At 48.8% G+C, this 19079-nt stretch overlaps 1 protein-coding gene across 1 annotated transcript in view; it reads right to left on the minus strand.

The window, feature by feature from the left end:
• The window catches only part of DOCK11 (dedicator of cytokinesis 11), a 105936-nt gene that overhangs the window by 17715 nt on the left and 69142 nt on the right, over nucleotides 1–19079 (minus strand). The window contains exons 32-41 of the mRNA XM_014954935.1: nucleotides 17048–17226; nucleotides 14812–14928; nucleotides 14045–14120; nucleotides 13633–13736; nucleotides 11509–11620; nucleotides 11314–11380; nucleotides 9529–9576; nucleotides 8143–8285; nucleotides 6932–7047; nucleotides 4282–4419 (exon numbers count right to left, since the gene is read on the minus strand). Of these exons, the coding sequence (XP_014810421.1) occupies nucleotides 4282–4419; nucleotides 6932–7047; nucleotides 8143–8285; nucleotides 9529–9576; nucleotides 11314–11380; nucleotides 11509–11620; nucleotides 13633–13736; nucleotides 14045–14120; nucleotides 14812–14928; nucleotides 17048–17226 (1100 nt within the window). The remainder of the gene's footprint in view (nucleotides 1–4281; nucleotides 4420–6931; nucleotides 7048–8142; nucleotides 8286–9528; nucleotides 9577–11313; nucleotides 11381–11508; nucleotides 11621–13632; nucleotides 13737–14044; nucleotides 14121–14811; nucleotides 14929–17047; nucleotides 17227–19079) is intronic.

Genomic DNA, 19079 nt, shown 5'->3' on the forward strand with positions numbered 1-19079 from the left:
TATTTAAAAGCTGGGCAGATGTGGTGCTGAGGGACGTGGTTTTGTGGTGGGTTTGGCAGCGTTAGGTTGACGGTTGGGCTTGATGGCCTTAAAGGTCTCTTCCAACCTAGACAATTCTATGACCGCCAGCATGCGGCTGTCTGGCTGTGGTCACCAGTGGTGGCTGGCAGGGAGGGGGCACCACACAAGACTTCCTTCCACCCCAGCCACAGCGGGCTGGGCACAGGGAAGCAGAAGAAGGAAGGGTTCTGTGCTGGCACGCAGCCGCCTCTGCGGGGACCTGGCTGGAGAGGGGTGATGCCAGCACCTCCCGGAGGGAGTGGAGGCTGGTCGAGCATCACGCAGCAGCACTCTGCTCCCTCTGCTGCAGCTGGGGATCAGAGCCAGGGAATCTCCTGGCACAAGGATCTCATGAAGAAATTTTTTACTATGAGGGTGGTGAGACACTGGAACAGGTTGCCCAGGGAAGTTGTGGATGCCCCATCCTTGGAAGTGTTCAAGGCCAGGTTGGATGGGGCTTGGAGCAACCTGCTCTAGTGGGAGGTGTCCCTGCCCAGGGCAGGGGGGTTGGAACTCGATGATCTTTGAGGTCCCTTCCAACCCAAACCATTCTATGATTCTATGATTCTAAAGAGGCAACAGGGGCAACCACGCTTTTTGTCTCCTCAGAGGAAAGATGCGCTCGTTCAACGTGTAAATTCAAGACCCAACGATTCTCATGGGGCACGGTCCATGAGCCAATTCTAGCTGCCCCACTACCTTCTCCCCATGGGAGATGACAGCAAATACCATCAGAACATTCACTCACACCCTCCAAGTCAGATCCTGGAGATGTTACCATGGCCTTCCACTCCTTGCATTAAGTATACATGATTCAGAAAAGTAGGTACTGCTGTGGCCACCACCATGGCATGCCAAGGAAAGGGTCTCAAAACAGGAATCTAGGAGCTGTGGCTAGTAAGACTACACCGTCGGGATTACACCAAGCCACACAGGTTACAAGGCAGCACGAAGACACTGACCAAATACTTGGTGTCCACTGCCTCCGGCGAAAAATATTTTCAGAAAAAAACATGGGAGAAAGAAAAGAAGCAAATAAGAGCTATTAAGTAATCGCTGCCTGTTGTAATGCAATCCTTCTCCCACAGCCTGATGGGATCACACTCAGAACTGGGATTAGCCCAGAGCTGGCCACAGTGGTGTGTGATGGGGCATGCACAAGCAGCACACAGGCACCCAAGAAGATATGGCTGGCACTTGTTATCAGCAGGGACCACTGCTTGACTACAGAGGCTTTTCAGACCTTTCCAACCCAATGCTAAGGAGAAAAACTGTCTGGGAATCTGCTCCAGAAGATCCCAGGATTCCTCCCCCTCCACACTGCACCAGCTCTGGAGGAGAATCTGTGCCCTGCTCAAGAGGAACCCGTCTCCCCAGGCAGCCGCCTTCTGGAGACCAAGCCCAGGCAGATGCAACCTCTCCTGGTGCCAGGTCCGAGGCAGCAGAGCCAAGGGTGTGTGTTTGCTGGGAGATCTTCACCCCTGCACGGGAGGCTGTAGCAATGCTGCCTCCTGAGAGCACTAATGGGGAGGAGAAGCACAGCTTGACATGTTCAGACTGCAAACAGACAGGGAAAAGCTTCCAAATCAGCTGGTGCAGGGGAAGAGCAAGGCTCTGCTGCCCTGGTCCTTCAGTGCCTGGGATTTGTGATGCCTCTACCATGCCCTGCTTCTGTTGATGCACCAAGGGACAGGCAGGCACTGAGGAAGCGGGCAGCTACATGGGGTTTTCATCACTCCCACATCCACGTCTGAGATGCTCTTTAATGCAGGTTACGTCATCTCAGCCCCCTTTTTTGTGCATGTTTTGCTTCATAACCTTTAATTTCAAGACCACTCCCAAGCATGTATATATGTATTTATCTGTAAGTGATGCTCTGAAAAGAAGGATTTAGTTGTTAAGAAAACCTAGAGTATAAAATAAGAGCAATCTAGCTTTTGTTGCTCCTTTCCAGCCAGTAAAACAGAGACAGCTTTCTTCCCAAATTCCCAGCACACATGCATGCAAGCAGCACTCATTCTAAAATCAAAATCAAACATGCAAACAATTATAGGGCTTGTTTGTCCTTCACTTTCTTGCGACATTCTTTTTTTCAGTCTTCTGCCTATCAAGTAACCAGATTAAATGCAGAAAGGAAGCTATATATAAGACAGATTTTGGGATGCAGAATAAATCTTGGGAGTTTTTTTACCTCCAGAAACCATTTCCTGTGACCCTAGATAAGAGGCGGATTCTTTTCATTGTCATTATTAGCTACAGAAGGCCACGAAAATGACAAATTGTCCATTCCAGCTACGTCAAAGGTATAACTCACTTTCGGTTTCCTTGAAGTTAGCACTAATTTATAGCTGACAGTGATTTGTAACGCAAAACAAAGCAGTGCAGCTTTCGTATTTCAGAATAAACTTGCAGGAAAACTGTGCCAAATCGTGCCATCCTTACACTTATCACGAAATGCAGTGACCTTCTTCACTATTTTATTGTCACTTTGGGCCTCAGAAAAGCCCTTCAGATGACTTAAAAGGAAGTTTGGGACTCGTGCGGTTATGGAGTTGGCAAAGAAAACACTTCCTTATAGATACCATCTGCTGGGCTCATATCTTGCTTTTACAGAAGCAACACTGTGTCCTGTCATAAGGGAAATGTGAGAAATTAACTGAAACCAATCTTTCATATCCTTTAAGACCCACGATACCAAATCCGGCATGGATTCAGGCTGGCGTAAATCCCAGAAAATTACCTCCACTGCCCTCATCCTTCCAGCAGCCAAAACTGGAGCCTGTGTTGCTGTAATCAGCATTTTGGAAAGCCAGAGTGGAAGCTCTTGAAGGGCTCTATGTTTTGAAGGCTGATGGTGAGATCCGATTCCGTAGGTGTGCAGATTTGGCTTCACATTTGAACAACCACAGAAAATTTGCCAGGGAGGCAAGGACAATCTCTTGTCTGCTATAGGCACAAACCAAACATTTCTGGCTCAACAAACTTTTGGCTGGTAAGGGGAAGAGACGCGCAGAGAGACCATGTCTGGGTGGGGTGTGTGCAGATTTGCAGGATCTCAAGGCTAAGTAGATCCCACTCAAGCAGAAAAACTCAAAAGGAAGGTAGAGCAATAAACTGGAGTGATTCCTGCCAGTGCCAGTTGCCATCTAGCAGGCTTTCAGGAGCCTCATGGAAAAACATCTCCTGGGACACCACGCTGTCTGGAGCCAGACAGGTAGCTAGCAAGACTTCTGCGTTTTCTGCTCCTTATGTGTTTGCTCAGGACAAAGCAAAATTCAGCCCTCAGCATACTCATACCAGCTCCTAGTTTTGCTGTGGGGTTATAGTAAAATGTACATAGCACAGACTTAGAAAAACAGTTCAGCGGTCTCTTTCTTTAATCAAACTTTGCTTGGCAACTAGTGGAAGATCTCCTTTGGAAGCAGGACTTTGCTCCCTACCATTCATACTGCCTGGCTGCAATCTCATGCCACATTGATTTACCTCACGAACGAAGTGTTGCGTTCAAGTGATTTAAGAGGGTTTTAATTAATTCTGAATTTATGACCATCGTGGTTTGGTTCTGTTTTACCTCAAACCCAGGACATTGCTAACCCTGCAGCTTGGAAGGAATGGAGCTTGCGTGTAAATCTGGTCTCAAAAACGTACTCACGAGAAGTGGCAGGTTTTGACAAGCGTGAAGGGAACTGTCAGCAATAGCAACAGTCACTGGCCTTCTGTGGTTAACTGCGGCTTTGACGTTGCTTGAGCTCAGGAGATTAAACACCTGGGTGCATACCAGGGCTCAGGAAAGCACTAGAGAGAGGTTCAGCAAGTACCAGCCTCTTCAAATGGAGTGGGAGAGGAGCAGCTTGTCAGTACAAGTATCATTCAGGCAAAAGCATCGTCAGCAATATTGACGGTTTGGGAAAAAAGGTTCAAGAAGCACCAGCGTTTGGTTGAGCAGATACTAATCTTTAACAGCAGCTTTGTAACCAGAGGAAGTGAAGGAATTTCTTGCGATTTCTCCTTTTGTTTCTTGGTATGCAACAAATAATAAATAACTGTTGAAATAGGTAACTTAACCTGGGCTGTTTTTTCAATCAGTTCAGAAATTGTTTGCTAAAACCCATCTCCAAACGGCACAAAATAGCAGTCTAAGAGGAGTTGAAGCATAGTGAGCTTTTCTGTCATACCTATAGAAATTCTCCCCCCCCCCCTTTGGAGTCATGTATTACATACCTTGCTAATGAAACCTCTCAGAGAGGCAAAGACGTGCTTAAGAGCTGCTTCCGACTGCCCGTTTTTGAGAAAAGCAAGATGAATATCAAAAACCTTCTTCATGAGTGGATTGTGGCCATCATTGCTTAAAAGCTGGGTCTGGAAAGCAACGAGAGCATTTATTTTGCAGAAATGTTTAGCCTGAAGCTGGAAAAGACATAGGTAATCCTGCATAATTAATCACATCAATTCTTAAGCCAGATAAGGTTTAAGATAAAAATATAATCAATAAATGTGACAATCAGTACAAACTTACAGTAGTTGGCCAGAAGCTATTTTTACAGCAAAGAATAAACCGAAAATATTTTATCACTTTTGCATCGCTAATTCCAAAACCTAATTCAACAATCTGTACAACTTTAACTGGTTGCTTAGAGTTATTTCAAATAAAAGGCTGTTACCAACATAACTATCACACTGATTTTTCCATTTCTTTTATTTTGCCTCAAGTGTTTTACTTGCAGCCCAAGAGATAGACAGAGAGAAAAAAAAAAGACTATCACATATTTTCACTGGACAGGGTCATAGCTGTAGTAAGTCACTACCTTCCCTTGTTTTCTGCAAAGTTTTGACAGTTTGCACCTCTTGGGAACCTATCTCCCTTTCCTCCCTTCCCTGTAGAGAGACAGCAAAATGGAATTCCTTGGAGAGGATTAATATATTTTCTTGTCACAGTTATCTTGCCTACGCCTGTGTCATCCTTGCAGCTGCTGGGCAAGACATCATGGCCACCCAGTAAAGATATGGATGCCCCATATCCATGTTGAAGTGGGTCCAGAGGAGGCCACAGAGATGCTGGGAGGGCTGGAGCCCCTCTGCTGTGAGGACAGGCCGAAAGAGCTGGGGGGGGTTCAGCCTGGAGAAGAGAAGGCTCCAGGGAGACCTTAGAGCCCCTTCCAGTCCCTAAAGGGGCTCCAGGAAAGATGGGGAGGGACTCTTGATCAGGGAGGGGAGCCATAAGACGAGGGGGAAGGGGTTTACACTGAAAGAGGGGAGATTGAGATGAGATCTGGGGAAGAACTTCTTTGCTGTGAGGGTGGTGAGAGCCTGGCCCAGGTTGCCCAGAGAAGCTGTGGCTGCCCCATCCCTGGAGGGGTTCAAGGCCAGGCTGGATGGGGCTTGGAGCAACCTGGTCTGGTGGGAGGTGTCCCTGCCCAGGGCAGGGGGTGGCACTGGATGGTCTTTAAGGTCCCTTCCAACCATTCTATGATTCTATATCAATAGGAGATCAATAGTCCCTATCTCATTGTCAGTCCAAGTAATCCTTGGGCTGGCTCAGATTTGTCTTCTGACATCCTGTACACATCTTGTAGCAGGGTAAGTGTAGGACCCACACTTTTAAACTGAACTTATTTAGCTTTGTCAGTAAGAACAACATCAGCACTTTTACTGCAGTATGGAGAGCACTTGTGTGCGGTAACACGGTACGACCATAAAAGCAAAGCAGAAGCCCATTAAAGCGGAAGGGAATCCAGTCTATCCTGTGGTTTGAAAATCACATTGTTTTGTGGTTCAGCCATATTCAAACAGAGGCAACTGAGAATGGCAAGCAAGTTTTAACTCTTGCATCTAAATCCTTCCGCTGTTGCCAAACTATTAAGGAGTAATTTAATGTATGCACCAGAATGACCTTTGGGGTTTGTAACAAAAAAGAGCAGCGGATATGACGAATTTTCTCTTCATGTTGTTCAATACATGTGAAAAGGAAATCTTCTTTATGCTTACTCTGAAATCCAGAATTGTGCTCGTGACATTACACAAGACATCCCACTATGAGCAGGATTCCTCCAACCACACTTCGAGGAAGAGCTTTTCTGGTATTTCAGTGTGGTGCTGCCAGCCTGGGATTCTCTTCACCTCAGAGGCTTTGATTCTTGTAGATGGCAATGCCTGCTGGCAGTGTGAATTGCTCTATGGAGGAGAAGACTCCTGCCAGTGTTACTGGTCCTATCTGGACTGGTAACCCCAGCTGGAATGCCTCAGCCCCAGAGACATTTATATTACAGCCATTCAAAGAAATCTGGGCCTCGCTTCTTTTTTAGGGTAGAAATTCATGGTAGAAAACAGTGACTGTTCTAAGAATGCTAGACCTTCATTTCCCTTTCCTCTAGTCCCTCCTTTCTATATGATGTACATTTCCTCTTATTCTATTTTTGTAACGCCTACAGTCATGGTATAACATGCATGTAATTTTCTCCGGTCTTGCCATTTTGAAGAAATTGCAAGATTGCATAACTGCACAATTACACGCCGAGACCTCCTGAAACACCCAGCATTTTGGAAAACAAGCAAGCTGCAAACAATTTGCTTTTGTAAAGCCTTCCATAATCTGCCACTCCAGGAGAATGGATCACCAAAACCAACGTGCATACAGAAACACAGCACACTTTTCTACAACGCTTTTGATTTCAATGCTGACCTTGAAACTCTGAGTGAAAAACTCCCAGACCTCGTGAAACACCCAGCATTTAGGAAAACAAGCAAGCTGCAAACAATTTGCTTTTGTAAAGCCTTCCATAATCTGCCACTCTAGGAGAATGGATCACCAAAACCAACGTGCGTACAGAAACACAGCACACTTTTCTACAACGCTTTTGATTTCAATGCTGACCTTGAAACTCTGAGTGAAAAACGAGATGGTGTCCAGGATGGTCAGGCACACTTCAGTGGCAATATTGCCCTCCAGTAACGCCTGGTGCACAATATCTGCTTCTGAGGTGCCTGCATCTGTGGACAGAAAGCAAATCAGGAGGAAACAGCGTTCCACACTCCAGATCACAACGCTGATACCGATGAGGTTTCCCCTTATACTTTACTGGGTTTGGAAGATGAGGTTAAGAATAGCAAGATGCTGAGTTTGCCAGCCCTGTTTGGAGAAGCTGCCTCAGCCTGATGTCAACAGAAAAAAACCAATGTCAGTATTTCCCCTTAACGCCATTGTCTTTAAAGCCAATTAGAGAACAAGGTGTCCAAGGTGCATCCACAGAGGGGAAATGGCAAGGGGCTTCAATGGGGCAAAACTCACCCACAAGGAGAGGCTCAGAGCAGCTTCTGTCCCACATTTCCCCCCCTTCCCCGGGGCATCTCTCCTGCTCACCCACCCACACACAACCAAGGAACCCACCAAGAACACAACAAACCACCCAAGTCCCAAGTCCCAGGGGTGATTTTTAAGGGGCTGGCTTACAGGTCACCCCCACCAATCTAAGAACGTTGCAGGGAGGAGTAGTGACCCCTGCAATTCTGCAGAGTTTGAATACCCTGAAGCAAGAACCAGGGAGTGGACAATGGCTAGGGGCAGCTTTCAGCAGGCTGATACTCCGCGGCTCCACCTTGCTTGGCTGCACGTACTGTGGTTGAGTGTGAAGGAGGTCTCCAAGCTGCCCAGGTGCTGGAGCCGCACTTGCATCCCTCCTGCTCTGCTGCGGAGCGCTGGCATCGTCTGGGATTTCCGATCGGCCCCCACGTGCTTGGATAACCAGGCATCGTGCACCCTGCAAAGGGGAAGCAAAGTCCACAGGTTCGGATGAGCAGCAGTGGCCACACCAGTGCAGGACAACAGGAGGCACCAGGATGGAGACATGGCCTTCCTCCAACAGGTGAATCTGGCTTATCCCGAGCAATCCCAGCGGGACGGACCAGGCTGCCCTGGTCTTGCAGGTCACCCCCACCAATCTAAGAACGTTGCAGGGAGGAGTAGTGACCCCTGCAATTCTGCAGAGTTTGAATACCCTGAAGCAAGAACCAGGGAGTGGACAATGGCTAGGGGCAGCTTTCAGCAGGCTGATACTCCGCGGCTCCACCTTGCTTGGCTGCACGTACTGTGGTTGAGTGTGAAGGAGGTCTCCAAGCTGCCCAGGTGCTGGAGCCGCACTTGCATCCCTCCTGCTCTGCTGCGGAGCGCTGGCATCGTCTGGGATTTCCGATCGGCCCCCACGTGCTTGGATAACCAGGCATCGTGCACCCTGCAAAGGGGAAGCAGGGACCGTGGGTTTGGATGAGCAGCAGCAGCCACAGGACAACAGGAGGCACCGGGATGGAGACATGGCCTTCCTCCAACAGGTGAATCTGGCTTATCCCGAGCAATCCCAGCGGGACGGACCAGGCTGCCCTGGTCTTGTGTCCCGGTTTGAGGTAAAACCGGATCAATTTTGTGTTCTGTAACTTTGCATTTTAGTTAGGCCTTTCCTAACTCTCTGAAATTAACGGCATATTGTGGAGAAAACTGTTCCTTCTCAGAGTGATAAGACCAATGTTTGTGCTACATGCCAGGGAATGGTATGTAGAGAGGCCCTTGCTTATACTTATTGCTATACCAACCAAGGTCAGCCAATTTTCGTTATTTGCCCCTTGGAGGGTCGGAAACGGAAAAACGTAGAGGGGTCACACCTGTGGGGAGGAACGGACAGGACAGGTGACCCAAACCTGACCAACAGGGGTATTCCATCCCACCTGCCCCATGCTCAGTATAAAAGCTGAGGGATCAAAGGGTCAACTCTCTTCCTGCAATGGCCGACGTCCGAAGAGGACCCTGTCTGTTCATCTGCCTTTGATCCCCATGTGTTCCTGACTCCAGAGCTGGAATCCTGCTCCTGTCCATCACCGAGTCCAGTCTGGGACTTCTCCAGTGCCTGCTGGTGACGGGACTGTCATCCTGGGAGCTTGATACGGTTTTGTATATATGTTGTATCTATTTCATTATTTTCTTCTCTTTTATTTTAATATTATTTTTGATTAAAGTAGTTTAGTTAATTCTAAACTTTTCAATCTCCTTATCTCTTCCTCTCCTCTTTCGGGGGGAGGGGAAGGGGCCATCTGTTGGTTCGGTTGCGGTGATTTCGGCTGAAACCACGACATCTTGCCTGCTCCAGACAGCCCTAGAGCTAACGAAGCAGCAGTGCTGCTGCTCAGGGAGCAGAGGTGCCCCTCGTGTCTCACCTGCAGCCGTCCATGGGGGACACTGCCAACTTGGGTGGGCAGCTGGGAGCTCCTGGGCCTGGGGGTCTCATGCAGGAGCTGGAGGGGAGGGAAGGGACAGGGGGCTAAGACAAGGGGATTCTGCTTGTGGCGTGGCACTGAGCAGAGCCCCAGCTCTGTAAGCTCCTGGCCAGCCTGGGGAGACCTGGAGCAGGTCCCTTCCTGCCATGGCTGCTGCAGGGAGCACGGGGACTGCCCCCAACCACGGACCCCGATGGATGAATACAGTACCTGGCAATATTTCTCTTCCCCACGTATCTGAAGTGAAATAAACACACCCTAGGAAGAAAATAAAATAGGAGTCTGTTACAGATCATGCAGACCAGGAACAATCCAGCACATCGTTCTAGCTCAGGAAGCATGGCTTAGATGAGTGGGCAGTGAGGTGGACGGAGAACTGGTTGAATGGCAGAGCTCAGAGGGTTGTGATCAGAGGTGCAGAGGCCTCTAGCCAGCAGTGTGCCCCAGGGGTCAGTACTGTGTCCAGTCTTGTTCAATATATTCATCAATGACCTGCATGAGGGGACAGTGTACCTCCAGCAAGTTCGCTGATGACACAAAACCGGGAAGAGTGGCTGACACACCAGAAGGCTGTGCCACAGAGGCCTCTAGCCAGCAGTGTGCCCCAGGGGTCAGTACTGTGTCCAGTCTTGTTCAATATATTCATCAATGACCTGCATGAGGGGACAGTGTACCTCCAGCAAGTTCGCTGATGACACAAAACCGGGAAGAGTGGCTGACACACCAGAAGGCTGTGCCACCATTCAGTGAGACCTGGGCAGGCTGGAGAGGTGGACAGAGAGGAACCTGATGAACTTCAACAAGGGCAAGTGTAGGGTGCTGCACCTGGGGAGAAATAACCCCCTGCACCAGGACAGGTTGGGGGCTGACCTGCTGGAGAGCAGCTCCACAGAGAGGGACCTGGGAGTCCTGGTGGACAACAAGTTGCCCAGGAGTCAGCGATGTGCCCTTGTGGCCAAGAAGGCCAGTGGTCTCCTGGGGTGCATTAAAAAGAGTGTGGCCAGCAGGTCAAAGGAGGTCATCCTGACCCTCTGCTCTGCCCTGGGGAGGCCCCGTCTGGAGCACTGGGTCCAGTTCTGGACTCCCCAGGTCAAGAAGGACGAGGAACTGCTGGAGAGAGAAGAGCAGAGGCTATGAAGGGACAGGAGCATCCCTCTGCTGAGGAAAGGCTGAGAGACCTGGGACTGTTCAGCCTGGAAAAGAGAAGACTGAGAGGGGATCTCATCGATGCTGAGCAATATCTAAAGGGTAGGTGGCAAGAGGATGGGGTCAGGCTCTTCTCAGTGGTGCTCAGGGCCAAGACAAGGGGCAACAGGCACAAACTGGGACAGGGAAAATTCCATCGCAACATGAGGAAAAACTTTTTTCCTGTGAGGGTGGCAGAGCCCTGGCAGAGGCTGCCCAGGGAGGTGGTGGAGTCTCCTTCTCTGGAGACATTCAAACCCACCTGGACACGTTCCTGTGCAACCACTCTAGGTGGACCTGCTTTGTCAGGGGGTTGGACTAGATGATCTCCAGAGGTCCCTTCCAACCCCTGCCATCCTGTGATCCTACAATTTAAAATCTACCCTATCCTTATCTGCAGACACACTCCTCTGTGCACAAAGGTTTGGGGGTTGCATTTACAAGTTACTTGACCTCACAACCTCAGTTTCCCAACGCTATGGCACATCCCCATCGCCTCACCCATCTGTTCCACCAAACCCACCGTGGAGCGGAGGCCGTGCCTGTTATGGTGGGATGCTGTGCCATGAGCCCTGCTTGCTGCAGGCTGGGGACACCCTCTGCACAGCCCAGACCAAGCACAGGGCACCACCACTTCACCAGCCTCCCTCGATAGACACCCTTCTTAACAGAGGAAGGAAGAGCATTTCATGATGCCCTGGCCAGATGCCTCTCATCACCCAGCCAGGCACACTGCACTCCTCTCTTCTCCTTGGCTGGTGCTGCCCACACAAAGGTGCAGCGTTTGAATTGCAGCCTCATGATACTCACTCCAGAAGCATAAGGACATTGATCAGCTCTTGGGGGGAGAATTTGTTCCAGTAAGCTAAAAGAGTATCTGAAAGAAAGGAAAAAACAGTGGACTGAGATTTAAAAAAAACATAAAAGGAGACTCCAACAGACCAAAACCACCAGTGATGGTCTCTTGTCTTTCTGGCTGCCTCCCAGCGAGCAAGATGCACCAACCTTCAGAGATCATCTTCACAATGTAGAGGTAGCACATCAGGAGCGTCCGGATCTCAAACTGGTCCAGGCGGCTGCAGTGTGACACGCTGCTCCTTGTGGAGCTTCTGCGGACCTAAGGGATATGGATGTGACACAGAGGCCAGCAGAGCATAGGGAGAGACACCAACAAATCTAGTGCATACCAAACATGCCAGTGTTCCTCCTGTCCCCCTCCGTCTGCACCCCCACAGCACCATCTGTGACATGTTTTGGAAACATCTCACCCTTCAGGGTTGCTGCCCACACAGTGATGGGCAGTTTGGAAATCCTGGACACATGGCCAAATATTTTTCTGCCTAGACCAAAAATGTCTGGGAGAGAATGATGGCTTATCCAGGCAGCCCTGCTTTCACTTCCCCTGCTCTCTGTGGCATCTAAGCTCCCTGGCATTTCTGAATTCAGTTCTTGTCAAACAAAACAAGTCATTAATTCCCACAGTTTAAAACAACAATCTAACTTTCTGTTAAAGATGCACGCTTCAAAACAACTGTCAGTTATTAAAAAATCAGGAAATTTCAGCTCAAGAGAAGAACTTTTTCTTTTCCCCCTGATTTTTGGAAGTGTTTCTTGTTTTTCCTTCTGCTTACTGACTTAAGCAAAAGTAAGTGAAATCCTGCTGGTGAGTCAACCTGTGTGGGAAAGGCTTGGGCGTTGTGTGATGGGAAATACGACTTTTAAAGCTTTACCAATCTCTTTTTTTTTTTTTTTTTTTTTTTTTGCATTCTCTCCGATTGCCCTAGCTGTATCCTCCACAAATGGACACAATTAAGCTCTAGGCAGGATGCTTCTCTTAAAGCTGTGCCTCACATGTTTGGAGAGCGATCCGCGGACCTTATTTGTTGTTTATTCTGGGATAGGCTGTGGATGTGAGTCATAATAAAACAGAATTAAACATTCAGTTCAGAGTTGCAGATACAGCGCTACAGCCAGAATTTTCTCTTGACCATGCCAAACTATCAAGTCAGCACACAACCCGCTCCAGGGGAACAGGCGATAAGCGACGTGTCTACCTCTGTAGAGCAGTGTTAAAGCTTTGTTCCGCCACGTGGAACTGCTTTTAAACGCTTTTGTGGATGTTGTGTTCCCTAACAGAGAAGCTCTTTTCAAGGACTCTGAAAAATGAACCTTCAAGGGCTTGGAGGAAGATGCCTAGCTGTGGGGAAGAGCTGAGCTGTGAGCAAGAACGCTTTCTAAAGTACACCCAGCCAGCAGGGTTGAAGCATCCGCTCGGAGCTGTGAGGAATAGGAAGAGTTTGATAGTTGAGAGTTTGGCTATACTTGGTCTTGCAGCTTCGTGATTCACGTGGGAGAGCCTGAAAGGCCCCACCTCTCCTCAGCGTGTCAGGACACAGCCAGCAGGAGGCCGGATAATCTGGGCCTGGCTTGTTTTAAGGGCCTAAGTTTTTGAAGATGCATCGATTCGTGTCAAACCAAGGCATCTGGAAAGCGCCCTGAGGAAAACCAGGGGCTGGTTTGGACAAATTCCTGGTTCCCACGCGCGCAATCTGCCAAGAGGGAGAGTACACCCTGTCTGAACAGTGGGGTCAGAGCTCCTCGTGGTGCAACCGCCGTCACCTTTGGCAAGTTTAGGGCTGTAGCTATTGGCCTGTGACGATTCTCCTACAAACACCTCATCTTCTCTCATGTCAGCAGTCCCTGGCCATCTCACATCAGGAAGACTTTGCCTCCCAGCCCCGTGTGGAAAGCAGCTCCCAGCACTGCGCGCTGGGCTCCGGCCAGGCTGGGACCCCTCCGTGCACAGACAGCACGCCTGAGTTGGGATAAATGCACCATGGGAGCTGAGATTCTCCCCATGGATTTTTGCCTTTCATCTTTGGTAAAGTAATTTGTTAACAGTTATATTTTGGGCTCAGAGATGTTTGAAGAGGCAAAGCATACCAGACCAGTGAGTCTGACCTCCTCTGCTAAACAAATCTATTTGTTTCCAAACAGAGATACTTATAAGCTGGCTTCTGAGAGCGTTACCACGGGGGATGCCTTTTCCCTCCCTTTTTTTTAACACAGCTAGCTCACAGACTAGAGCTCACAGTGAGCACTCTCCTTTCTAGCCCCAAGATACATTACATTTTCGCTCTGATCCGGGGAACTGGTTGCCCCCTCTGAGTTCAGGGATCCTTTCGAGTCCTCTCGCTTTATCGGGTGGCCATTTGGAAGTGCTGCTCCGCAGGCTGAAAAAAACCCAAATCCCACAATTAACCCCTTTGCACCAGCGCTCCTCAGCGCATCACGGCTACGGAGTGGAGGATGTGACTCCAACGGCACGGACAGGGATTGCCAAAGCCCCATGTCAAAAGCTGATTAATCTGGAAAGGCCAGTTGGGGTGACACCACATCCAGGCAAAAGCATAGAAACTCTGAGAGGCCCTTTGGCAGGGGGCTATTTAAGGATTTGGGTAACGGGTTTTGGCTTTTTGGGACTGCTAACAGTTACCTTCAAAATAAATGGGAAAGTTTAAGCTTAGAAAAATTAATTTACCTGGATCTTTGTCTGCAATCAGGCTGGATCTATTTGAGGGGGACGCAAAATTGCACATGAATTCATCCCTGGATGCCTGTAAAGAATATGAGATTTTTGTGACGAATGGAAGGTGACACCTATTCTCTTATAGAAGAAAATAACGGAATAAAAAAGCAAAGTAGAGCAGCTTTTAAAATGCAGATGAAAAGAAAAAAAAAATATCTATTTCCTTCTACAACAAGGCGAGAAATGACTCGGGGAGGAGTGCAAAGAACAGCAGAACATAATAAAGTAAGTCATAGCAGTTTTTTCCCTTTTGTTTTTCAACATCTGAGTTGAAATTTTGAATTTTCTTTTTTTTTTTTTCAAGATGTCTTTTTTGTTGTTGTAGTTTTGCCCCAAACAAGGAGAAAAGCCTGGTCTGCAAGTCTAAGCCTACCTGGGAACCACACACAAGCCTCTGGGGCCGGTGGGCAACTCCCCAGAACAGCTGCTGGAGTCCCAGGCTGAGTCCTGTTGCAACTCATTGCACTTGGAGGGACTTACCTCACCACACTGCACTAGGCATAGCGTAAAGAAGCACATTAAATGACAGCAAGCAATGGATGTGACATGGAGGCTGCAGACAGAACAAAGCCATACAGGAAAAGCCAAATTAAAAGAAACAAGCACATTAGGGAGAAGAAAACCACGCTTATTCCTAAAGCTGAGCCTGGCTGCAGCGGGGTGTGTGGGGAGAGGAGGACGGAGGAGGAGGGCAAAGAGGCATCACTGGGTTTACTCACAGGGCTGGAGGCAGCAGAGCAGGAGTAGAGTGCCTCACGGCTGGCCACTCGCTGGAGGTTCTCCAGAAGCAGCCCCAACAGTGGCAGGTAGAGCTGGGCTATTTTTGCCTGCTGGTTCTGAAAAAAGACAGGGGGAAATACGTAGGTAAGGGTCCAGGCTTTCAGTGGAGTGACAAATGGAAACTCTTGAGCCAAAACACACATATATATCTTTACACACTGCATATGGTGTCTGAGGACATGGGTTGGTTTGGCTTCTCATCTCCACTTCCAGAACTGCCAGGCAGGTGTTACCCTTCCAGCAGCGACCTTGGGGCACTCAAGGATTTTGGGGGCTGTACAAGACAGAATCCTGTCTCATACAGGATGCGTGACAAACTAAATCCTACATTTCCTAACTCTTCAACTGGCGCTTCACTCACATGGCTTGGCTTTCAAGTGCAACACGCAGGAGTAACGAAACGAAACCATTTGGTCCTCGCCTGGCGCTGGCAATTGCTTCCAGTCAGGAATTCTCCATAGCAAATGCTTCTACTTAAAACAGTTTCTAAGAACGGATTAATTTGGATTAAGTGATACAGATCAAAAATGGTCTGGTAGATGCTTTCTAAATGCAAAGCTCTCTTAGATCTATTTTTATTTGTTGTTAAAATATTATTATTATGGACTTGACAGAAAAGTTAAAAAAAAAAGAAAAAAATGTAAGCTTGCAGTTTTTTCTTCTGATTCAGTATGAGAAAAGACAAAAGAAATCTTGAAAATGCTCATGGGTGAGAAAACCCTCTCTCAGCCAGGGTTTCCTGGGTGGGAGCAAGACTGCAGCACAGACCTTGCCAGGCTCAGCCTGTGCTGCCAGTGGTGTGATGTTTTGCTTTGGTGTGGTGGGCCAGCTCCAGGCCGGTTCCTGGTCACGCAGCCCAGAGCACAACACGTGGACAAGAATCAAGTGGGACAATTTTAAGACAGGTGGTGTTTCTGAGGACGCAGGAAAACACTGCGGAGGAAACAGCTCCTGAACCAGTCTGAGAGTTTTCAGGCACCCAGATGAGCAGAAACAGGCTGCCTTCAACCCAGGCTTGGCTGAGAGCTGGTAAATCTCCCCTGAAACATCAAGTCTTGCCAACTACCATGGGCTGCAGTTCTGTTTCCAGGCTGTGCAAGTCACCATGGATCCTCAGTGCAGAGAAAAGCAAGCCCAACTCCTGCTCAGCCCTTTCAAATAGGCAGAGAAGAAGGAGAAGGACAAAGGAGGAGAGGAGAGGAGAGGAGAGGAGAGAGGATCCTCAGTGGAGAGAAAAGCAAGCCCACCTTCTGCTCAGCCCTTTCGAATAGGCAGAGAAGGAGGAGAAGGACAAAGGAGGAGAAAAAGGAGAAGGAAGAGGGAGAGGAAAGGAGAGGGAGAGGAGAGGGAGAGGAGAGGGAGAGGAGAGGGAGAGGAGAGGAGCTGGCTCTGGGACCACACAGAGCGCAGGAGCTCTGGCCACATTCAGGTCACTTCTGCCACCCTTCATGCTCAGGAGGCTATCCACATTCCCAGATAAAACTCAGGAATGCAGCACACCAGGAGCACTGTGAGGAGCTAAACTCTGAAGAGAGGCATGGTTTCAGCCTAGGGCAAGGTCAGACAGCATCTGCACAGGTAGCTCAGTGCCTTCAAGGACAAGGTCAGCAGGGAGAAGCACCAAGAAAGAGAACAAGCCCATCTTCAGGTTCTCTCAGCAATACCACAGGCTGAGCCTCTGACCAGAGAAAGCTGAGAGCTACCCAGCGGAAATCCAGCATCTCATGAGACTCCACAGATCCTCTCCTCTGAGTCACTAATTAGTAAAACATGCAGCTGACTTGTAACAGAGATCAGCCCTGTTTCCTAATTATAGTATATTATTGCAGGATATTAATTTAAGCCCAAGACCAGAAGAACATTGACATTGCTTAATTTTGTTGAACAGCCTCCTGACTAATGACACTCTCATATTCCTTAATGGCTCAGGGCTTTATAATCTAAATACTCAGCATGTATAAGAGCACTGCAGTTATCTGAGTGCGTTGTTTGTGCTCCTAGATCATTTCTCAGAGCTATTACTGTTATGCCATAACTATCAGTTACTTACAACAGTTTCCTAAAAAAGTAATGAGAATACCCTTGGTGCACCACGCAAGATCTACAATTCTGATGTGTGATTTTTTCATAAAATTCAAGAACGTTATGTTTAAAAGCCAACAAAATAAGTCTGACCTTGTGCTGGTATCTGTTGTCAAAGGCATGCTTTATCAAGAGATTTTTTAAGACTGAGATGGCTGTATATCTGATATCGTAGTTGTCCTGCAAGGCAACAGAGACTTCTCTGAGAAGCATCCCCACCAGGAAATGATGCCTGCAATATTCATCAGTTAAACTGTATTCAAGATTTACATCTGAAAGAAACAACAAGGCAAGGGTTAAGGGAAGAGCTGTTCTGAGGATCAGTTCAGAGTAAACATAAGAGTCATGTAAGCCACAGTACGGTTCATCGCTCTCTCCTCCAACGCACTGATCTTTCAGTAAAGCCTGAACCGACTACAGCTTTCTCCACCACTGAGTTAAGCCATACCAAAAAACTTGGCATCTTCCAGTCCAGGCTAATCATTAATTTCAGCCCCCGCTATTTCAGCAGCAGCTAAAAGAAGGATTTCTGCAGTGTGGTGCTTTACAAAGCTTAGCGTTCCAAAGAGTCATCTGTAACGTCAGAGATGGATGAAATGGGGAAAGGCTGGATTGTCCAGGCTGGAAGGGACCTCCAAAGGCCATCTAGTCCAACCCCTCCACAGCCAGCAGGGACACCCCCAACTAGACCAGGTTGCCCAGGGCCTCGTTGAGCCTCACCTTGAATATCTCCAGGGATGGGGCCTCAACCACCTCCCTGGGCAACCTGTCCCAGTGCTCCACCACCCTCACAGTAAAGAACTTTCTCCTAATCTCCAATCTAAATCTGCTCCCCTCCAGCTTGAAGCCATTGCCTCTCATCCTGTCACTACAGGCCTTTGTAAACAGGTTCTCCCCAACCTTCCTGTAGCCCCCCTCAGGTACTGGAAGGCTGCTATTAGGTCTCCCTGGAGCCTCCTCTTCTCCAGGCTGAACAACCCCAGCTCCCTCAGCCTGTCCTCGTAGCAGAGGTGCTCCATCCCCCTGATCATCCTTGTGGCCCTCCTCTGGACCCGCTCCATCAGGTCCATGTCCTTCTTATATTGAGGGCTCCAGACCTGCACACAAGACTCCAGGTGAGGTCTCACCAGAGCAGAGTAAAGTGGCAGAATCACCTCTCTGGACCTGCTGGCAATGCAGCTTTTGATGCAGCCCAGGATGGGATTGGCCTTCTGGGCTACAACTGCCCACTGCCTGCTCATGTCCAGCTTCTCCTCCACCAGCACCCCCAAGTCCCTTTCCTCAGGGCTGCTTTCTAACACCTCACCCCCAGTCTGTACTGATGGCGAGGATTGTTCCAGCCCAGGTGCAGAACCTTGCACTTGTTCTTGTTGAACCTCATGAGGTTCACTTGGGCCCACCTCTCCAGGTCCTTCTGGATGACATCCCATCCCTCTGGTGTTTCGACAACACCACACAGCTTGGTGTCGTCTGCAAACTTGCTGATGGTGCCTTTAATCCCTCTGTCTATATCATTGATAAAAATGTTAAACAGCATCCTGTAAATCCCCAAACTGCCCAGGCAGTGGAGGTACCAGCCTCCACGGTGAGGGTGGTGATGGCCAGGGGAGGTGGTGAGTTTGCCACAGTCACCCAGCACCAGCAGTGCCACCTCTGCATCTTGTCCCACATCCTCTGTGAGACCTGTGCTCCTTCTCCCCGGGGCAGAGAGCGCAGCAAAGGCAAATTCTCCTGCTGTGGGATGAGGGATGCAAACAAGGATGTGGTGCCAAGTGACCATTGCTGTATCCTCCAGCAGCTTGCATCACCAGGCTTTCTGGCCCTGCTGCAAGGACCGAGGAGCCAGGGCAGGGCTCCAGAGAGCTGCCTGCCAGGATCTGTGGGACCCCCTTCACTTCCCACCAGCAGATGTTGAACACAGCTCCTGTGTCTATCAAAGCTGCGCTGAGTGCCAGGAGAAAGGCAGCTTGGTACCTGATCACCTTGGGTAACCTAAGTTGTACCCTTCATCTCACATACAGAATCACAGAATCACAGAATCTTCTAGGTTGGAAGGGACCTTAAAGATCATCTTGTCCAACCGTCAACCTAACTGACAAAAATAGACACCCACACAACAAACAAG

The sequence above is a fragment of the Calidris pugnax genome, unplaced genomic scaffold (genome assembly GCF_001431845.1).
Source record: "Calidris pugnax isolate Ruff unplaced genomic scaffold, ASM143184v1 scaffold38, whole genome shotgun sequence".
In the NCBI taxonomy this organism is placed as follows: Eukaryota; Metazoa; Chordata; class Aves; order Charadriiformes; family Scolopacidae; genus Calidris; species Calidris pugnax.